The sequence below is a fragment of the Grammomys surdaster genome, unplaced genomic scaffold, assembly GCF_004785775.1.
Source record: "Grammomys surdaster isolate TR1022 unplaced genomic scaffold, NIH_TR_1.0 339, whole genome shotgun sequence".
Lineage (NCBI taxonomy): Eukaryota > Metazoa > Chordata > Mammalia > Rodentia > Muridae > Grammomys > Grammomys surdaster.
The window spans coordinates 1,149,966-1,157,592 of NW_021604758.1; the positions used below are offsets into that span (position 1 = coordinate 1,149,966).

General features: G+C 51.3%; 1 protein-coding gene across 1 annotated transcript in view; it reads right to left on the bottom strand.

Annotated features, from left to right (window-relative positions):
• Igsf23 (immunoglobulin superfamily member 23) overlaps window positions 1-6,829 on the bottom strand; it is a 10,882-nt gene extending 4,053 nt beyond the window's left edge. The window contains exons 1-2 of the mRNA XM_028778721.1: window positions 6,766-6,829; window positions 1,424-1,741 (exon numbers count right to left, since the gene is read on the bottom strand). Coding sequence (XP_028634554.1) covers window positions 1,424-1,741; window positions 6,766-6,829 — 382 coding nt within the window. The remainder of the gene's footprint in view (window positions 1-1,423; window positions 1,742-6,765) is intronic.
• Between the last annotated feature and the right edge of the window lie 798 nt (window positions 6,830-7,627).

A 7,627-nucleotide genomic window follows, 5' to 3' on the forward strand; every position in this document is an offset into this window, starting at 1 on the left:
ACCACTGAGCCACGCCCCCAGCCCCTCACTGGGGGATTCTAGGCGGGACTCTACCACTGAGCCACGCCCCCAGCCCCCTCACTGGGGGATTCTAGGCGGGGCTCTACCACTGAGCCACGCCCCCAGCCCCCTCACTGGGGGATTCTAGGCAGGGGCTCTACCACTGAGCTCTATTGTAGCCTCGCTTCTGCTCTTTATTAAGACAGAGTCTCACTGAGTTGTTCAGGTGGGTGACTCTCCTGCCCTTCTCCCTCTTGTTGTATCTTGTTAAATGAAACCATCTAACAGGTTACAGCAAATACAAGCCCCTCACCAAGTGCTAGCCAGCTCTTAACCTCTAGAACCTTCTACACAAATGTCATTTTAAAAATATAAGGTGTATGTTTGAGACAGAATCTCATGTATCCCAGGCTGGCCTCAAACACACAATACAGCCTAGACTTCGATTCCTGCTTTGGCTTCCTAAGTGCTGAGATTACAGGCCTGTGTTACCATTCCCACTGTTCTTTTTTGTTTGTTTGTTTGGCTTTTTTTTCTTCGAGACAGGGTTTCTCTGAGTAGCCCTGGCTGTCCTGGAACTCACTCTGTAGACCAGGCTGGCCTCGAACTCAGAAATCCGCCTGCCTCTGCCTCCCAAGTGCTGGGATTAAAGGCGTGCACCACCACCACCCGGCCCCACTGTTCTGATTACTGTTTTGTTTTTCTTTTTGTTTTCTTTCTTTCACCTTGATTCAAGCTAAATTTTTCAGGAAAGCTGGAACCTCAATTTAGAAAATGCCTCTATATGATTAGCCCATAGGCAAGTCTGTGGGGTCATTTTTTGTTGTTATTGTTTTCCTATCTTTCTTTCTTTTTCTTGAGACAGGGTTTCTCAGTATAGCACTGGCTGTCCTGAAACTCACTCTGTAGACCAGGCGGGCCTCGAACTCAGATCCCCCTGACTCTGCCTCCTGAGTGCTGGGATTAAAGGGCTGTGCCACCACCGCCCGGCATCCTTTTCTTGACTAATGACTGAAATGGGAGAGCCCAGCTCACTAGGAACAGTGATACCTCTGAGCGGGTGGTCCTGAGTTACCTAAGAAAACAGGTGAGCATGGAGAACAATCCAGTAAACATTGTCCCTCCGCGGTCTCTGCCTCAGGTCCTGCCTCCAGGTTCCTGCCCTGACTTCCGTTTGTCGTGAACTGGAAATGAAAGATAACATTAACCTTCTCTTCCCTAAGTTGTCTCTGGTGATTGGGTTTCATGACAGCAAAAGAAATCCTAACTACAAGACCTGACTTTACACCTAGTCTAAGATAGCAAGAGAAAAGGGTCTAACACAGGGGTGATTAACAACACTGAGAGATGCCCCGTTGGGCCCTGAGGGGTGAGGCAGGTCTGACTGCTGAGAACAGGGTCCCTCTCCTCGGGCCCCACTCACACTTGACTTGAGCGTGTTCTGTCAGACTCCTGTGGGACTCGACAGCGTCCAGAATCTCCGCGTGGCTCTCTGAGTCTTGAACTGACACATCCTCGATGACCAGGCTATCTTCAGTGTGTGGCACCTCTTGGCTAGTGTGAGGAAGTCCCGGGAGGCCCTCGGGAGAGGACATGGCTGGCGGCTGGGCTTCATGCTCTCGGAACCTAGAAGTGCTGAGAATTCCTTCAAGGGCTCCGGGGACAGGCAGGTGGTTGCCAACTCCTTCCATCTGGGGCAGCTTGGAGGTGGGCGAGCAGGTGCAGGAGGCAAGTAGGGCACCTTGGAGGAAGCAGGAAGGAAGGAGGGACAAGTGAGACCACAGAAGACATACTACCCGCAAGTGGCCTGCCCACAAGCGAACCAACATTACAGATGCTGGGGAAAGTCGGCATCAATGAGTTGTTTGAAGACTTGGTCCCCGTGAGAAGGCGCTGTTTGGGAGAAGTTGCAGAACCGCTAAGAGAGTGGTTCTCAACCTGTGGGTCGTGACCCCCCATAGGGCCCACAGATATCCTACATATCAGATATTTACATTAAATTTATAACAGTAGCTGTTAGTATTTTGTCTAAGCTCTGCCCACAGTTACCTGGCAATGGCCAGGAATGACAGACTCACTATAAAGCGGGCTGCTCCCCCCTTCTCTCTCTCTCTCTCTTGCCTTCCTGCTCTTGCTCTGTCCTCTCGTCCCTTCCCCCTCTCTCGCCATCCCCTTCCCCCCTCTCTCTCCACATGCTCATGGTGGTGCTCATGGCCAGCCTCTACTCTCTACTTCTCCTGCCCCCCCATCTTTCTCTGCCTCTACTCCCCTCAACTCCCTTCCTCACGCCCTAAATAAACTCTATTCTATATTATATTGCCATGTGACTGGTCCCTCAGGGGGAAGGGATGCCTCAGCATGGGCCCACAGAGGCACCCCCTTCCCCCCACACCTGACTACATCTCCACCAAACATATTCTTTCTCTATCTTTTTATAAAACACAACAGTAGCAAAATTACAGTTACAAAATAGCAACAACAATAATTTTATGGTTGGGGGGTCACCAGGAACTGTACGTATTAAAGGGTCGCAGTATTAAGGGTAAGAACCATTAGGAAAGTTGAGAAAGACTTAGGATATAGTCTTCCAGGAGGAAGTGCATCACTGGAGGCGGGCCTTAAGTGTCTATAACTCCGCCTTACTTCCTCTACTCCGCCCCTTCTTGTGTGTGACAGAAAATGTGACCAATCAGCTTCCTGATCCTATGGCCATGATTTCCCTGACTGGTTGCCAGCCTTCCTACTCCGATGGACTGTATCCCTCATGAACCGTTTTTGCTCCTAACTTGCTTGTTGGGATATTTTAACCACTGCAACAGCAAAGTATTAATACGAGTGCTAGAGAGGCTGGGTGCGGTGCTTAGAGCTGGGATCCCATCCCTTGGTGGGTAGAGGCAGTAGGATCAGGGAGTTCAAAGGCAACCACATATCAGACTGAGGGCAAGCCTGGGCTACATGAGGCTCTGTCTCAAACAAAACAATAATGGATTGATTCTTGTTGTTGTTGTTGTTGTTTTACAGATTGGGCTTCACTGTGTAGTCCAGGCTATCCAGGCTGATCTGGAAATCACTCCTGGCAATCCTCCTGATAGACGTGTGTGTGTGTGTGTGTGTGTGTGTGTACATATGTGTGTGCTGGTGCTCACCAAGGCCAGAAGAGAGTTATCAGATACCCTAGATCTGGATTTACAGGTGTCAGGCAGCTCAAATCTCCAGAAACGATCTCAACCTAGAATGTAGAAGATTTTAGATGAAAGCCGGAATTCCTCGGGAACTTGTGAAACCAGTTTCCACCTGCCTAAAGGAGTCATTTCCTTTACCTCAGGCAGAAGGAATGTATGGGAACCAGGGATGTCTATCAGCATATCAGAGAGCACACCGGGCCTCCAGGCTCCCTCAGTACCACAGGTATCTTATTACACATTTCAAAGCCGCTGGCCAGGCTCCGACACTTCCCTCCCCTAGGGACTCACAACCCGCTACTTCCTACTCTTCCACACTTACTCTCTATTGCCCGCTGTTCCCTCTTTCTCCCTCCCCCTGTGCTCTTGCTCTCGCCCGTGCTTACTCTCCGCCCCCCCCCCGCCCTCCCTCCGTACTCTCTATCGTCTGCTAGCTTACACCTCCACTGCTCGCTCTCCCACTCCCTCCTGCGTCCCTGGCCATGCTCAGTTCACTTCTTTTGCTCTCTGCTCTCTCTCATATCACCATAAAAACTTCCACCTATCACGGGACCAACCGTTTCATCAGGTGTTTCTTTTCCGTACCCCTCACACAGCAAGCAGTTCTGGGTCACCGCTGTAACCTCGCCCCGCCCCGCCAGCCTGCCTTTCAGAGACTCTGTGGCAGCAGCTTACGTCATCACCCACTGCAGCCACTATGAGTAGAGACAAGCACCCCCTTTAAAAGGCTCTGTCCACCTCAGATCGTTCTGTCTGTCTGTCTGTCTGTCTGCATCTCTCTTTCATGTCCACTCTCTGAAATGGCCTTTCAGTGCATTCTCTCTCCCTCCCAATGAAACTCTTGCGCTGTATCTGTAGTGTGTGGCAATCTCTTAGCTGCACACCTTGTCCACGACCTGCAAAGATACCACTTGTGATGGTTCGTATATGCTCAGCCCAGGGAGTGACACTATTAGAAGGTGTGGCCTTGTTAGAGTAGGTGTGTCACTGTGGGCGTGGCCTTGTTGGAGTAGGTGTGTCACTGCGGGCGTGGCCTTGTTGGAGTAGGTGTGTCACTGTGGGCGTGGGCTTTAAGACCCTCGTCCAAGCTGCCTGGAAGTCAGTATTCTGCCAGCAGCCTTCAGATGAAGATGTAGGACTCTCAGCTCCTTCTCCTGCACGGTGCCTGCCTGGATGCTGCCATGCTCCCGCCTTGATGATAATGGACTGAACCTCTGAACCTGTAAGCCAGCCCCAATTAAATGTTGTCCTTATAAGTGTTGCCTTAGTCATGGTGTCTGTTCACAGCAGTCAAACCCTAACTAAGACACACCGCTGCTTTATCCTATTAGTCACACTGAGAACTGAACTCAGGTCCTCAGGAAGAGCAGCCACGCTGTGAACCATCAGATAACCTGGAACCCACAGAAAAGTGGAAGAAGAGAACTCAGTCTGCCATTTGCACACCGCAGCTCACAACTCACACGCATGCTAATGATACAAGTTGTGAGCCTCGGTGTGGGTGCTGGGAACGGAACCTAGGTCCTTTGCAAGGGCAGCTAGTGATCTTAACTTCTGAGCGATCTCTTCAGTCCCAACCCCTGACCTTTCTAAAGGCCAGGAACAAAATGGATGTCAAGAAAGCATATTCCCTACCAAGACGGAACACAGAAGAGGTACTTCCCCATCCCCACCCCACCCTGATGATTCCTCCAGTTTCTTGGGGCTCAGAGAAGGAGTCCTAGAGCTGTTAGGAGGTGGCTGAGGTAGCTCTATCTGAGGCTTCTTTGGTCAAGACTTGAAATGGGGCTGGGGTGTGGGCCTGGTGACAGACCTTTGGAAGTAGACTTGTATGAGGGCCACCGGATTGCGGTGGTGGGGAACAGGTATGCCTACGCAGGAGGGGCCTTGGGAAATGACTTATACTGCCACCATTTGGAAGGACATGGATAGCCAAGGACTGTGGAGGGAGGCGGAGGCTCTCTTGGGTCAGGCCCAGTGGGAGAAAAGGCCCCTTCTGATCTTGGCGGAGAGACTTAGGGATGGTGGGAGATGAGCTGAACATCCAGGTTCTAAGTAGGCCCGGGCCAGAAAGGTCCAGGAGCACATACAGCACATACGCTCTCTCCCCCATAACTACAGCTGTCAAGTGTAGCACTTGGGCCCGTTTTCCCCTCCTCCCCTTTCTCTGTTCACACCCAGGCAGCTTTAAAGGGGGCAAAGCACACCTGGAGAGAACAGGAGAGATGTCAGCAGGTCTCCATCCCCCCTGCAGTGAAAGCCCTGATATGGGGGCCAGGAAAGCTTTAAGCCCGATGGAGTTTGAGGCTTTATTTATGTTTTGCTGGTTTGGGGGACAGAGTCTAACAATGAGCCCTGGCTGACCTAGAACTTGCCATCTAGATCAGGCTGGCCTCCAGATTTCTGTGGGCCCCTGCCACATGCTGGGATTACAGGTGGACACCACCACGCCCACCTCGGGTGGCTTTAGAGTGGACAGAACTGGACTTTTTTGTTGTTTCTTTTTGAGATCAGGTCTCATGATGGGCCCCAGACTGGATCCAAACTCATCATCCTCCTGCCTCAACCTTCCAAGGGCTGGCATTACAGGCCCAGATCACAACCCCTGGCTCTGAACTTTGGACCAGGAGGGCAGCTCGTTATGAGAGGGCCTCTCTGTGGTCTCTGAAACGCACACTACTGTACTTCAAAGCTTCATTCTCTCCTCCAAGCTGTGTGACCTGGGGAAGCTACGTAACTTATCTGAGCTGCAGTACCCCCCACCATGAAATGTGGACCAGCAGGTGTGGAAGGTAAACGGCCCTGGCTGAAAGCATGTAGGTCTGACTGGTAGGTAGATATGTTTAGTCCCAGCAACCATGCACTGTGATGGCTGAAATTCTCCTATTGTGATTTTTTTTATTAGTGTGTGTGTTCGTCCATGTGTCCACCTCTCTCTGTCTCTCTGTCTCTGTCTCTCTCTCTCTTTCACACACACACAAACACACACATGTCAGAAAACAATTGTGTAACTCTGTTCTCTCCTTCATCTTTACATGGGTTTGGGGATCAAACTCAGGTGTTAGGCTTTCATGGCCATTGAGCTATCTCACTGCCTACCCCTAAATCCCCAAGTTTTTCTTTTTGAGATAAGCTCTCACGAAGCCCAGGCTAGCCTCAAGCTCACAATGTAACCAGAGATGATTTGAACTCCTGATCCTCCTGCCTTCTGGCTAATGCTGGGATTACTGTATATACCACCACATCTGGTTTGTCTGGTGTTGGTCATGGAACCCATCTGAGGGTTCACCTGAGGACCGCAGGTAAAGAGTCAGGCTGTGTAGGCACACACCTGTGACCCCAGCGGTGGGAGGAGGGGAGGAGCTGAAGCAGGAGGATCTCAAGAAATTCTGAGCTATGCATCCGAGTGGGTCTACCTAGCAAGACTATTTTTAAAAGATTCTGCTCCACAACAAAAAGATTGCTGGCGAATTTGGGGAGTCTTGGTTTCATAACCAGGAGTTCTGTGATGAGCTATGTGGGCTCTCTGAGGGTGTCCCTTCTTGGTCCCCAGCCTGAGGTGAAGTTGTGTTCTCTCACGTACCTGTTAGTAGAAGCGTCTCCCAGGCAGGAATAAGGCCACGGGCTGAGTCCGGAAGACAGTCCATGTGGTCCTCTGTCCTTGTACCTCTCAGGGAATTTTGGGTAGAAGAACCTTGAGGAACCGCAGGATCTTTTATGGGGTCCTAGCCACATTCCTCCTCCACAGGCCAGGTCTCTGCCTTTGCCCCACCATCTGCTCGAGCCCCCCCCTCCCCCCGCAGCCTCTTCCTCCAGCACCCCTATTGGTAGTGATGGGAGGGGAGGGGGCTAACCCACGATTTCAGCATAGACAGTTCTAGTGTCCCCTGCCCTCGATAACCAGTTCAAACTGAAGGCTGAGGAAGAAGGGTGTGGCATTATATGTAGCTCTGTCCCCCAACCACGTCCCTCAGAGGGGACTGAGGCCAAAGGGCAACAAGATAGGAGGCGGCTGGGGCCCAGCTCTTGGCTTCATTGCCAGGTTCTCCGTCTGTCGCTCTGAGCCCAGCTCCTCTCTGGAAAAGGAAGATGCTTATGACAGTGTGTCACAGCCAGAGAGACATGGCCTGAGGGCTGGTACATTCCAGGCACTTGGTTAGGTGATTGGTGAATGGCAGTGGCTGCTAAAATTGAGTTGTTTTGTTTGGGTTTGTTTTTAATGGTTGTGTGTGTGTGTGTGTGTAAGTCAGAGTGTACTTATTGTCAACTTGACACAAACCTAGACATATCTGGAAAGAAAGAATCTCAGTTGGAAGCTGGGCGGTGGTGGCGCACGCCTTTAATCCCAGCACTTGGGAGGCAGAGGCAGGTGGATTTCTGAGTTCGAGGCCAGCCTGGTCTACAGAGTGAGTTCCAGAACAGCCAGGACTACACAGAGAAACCCT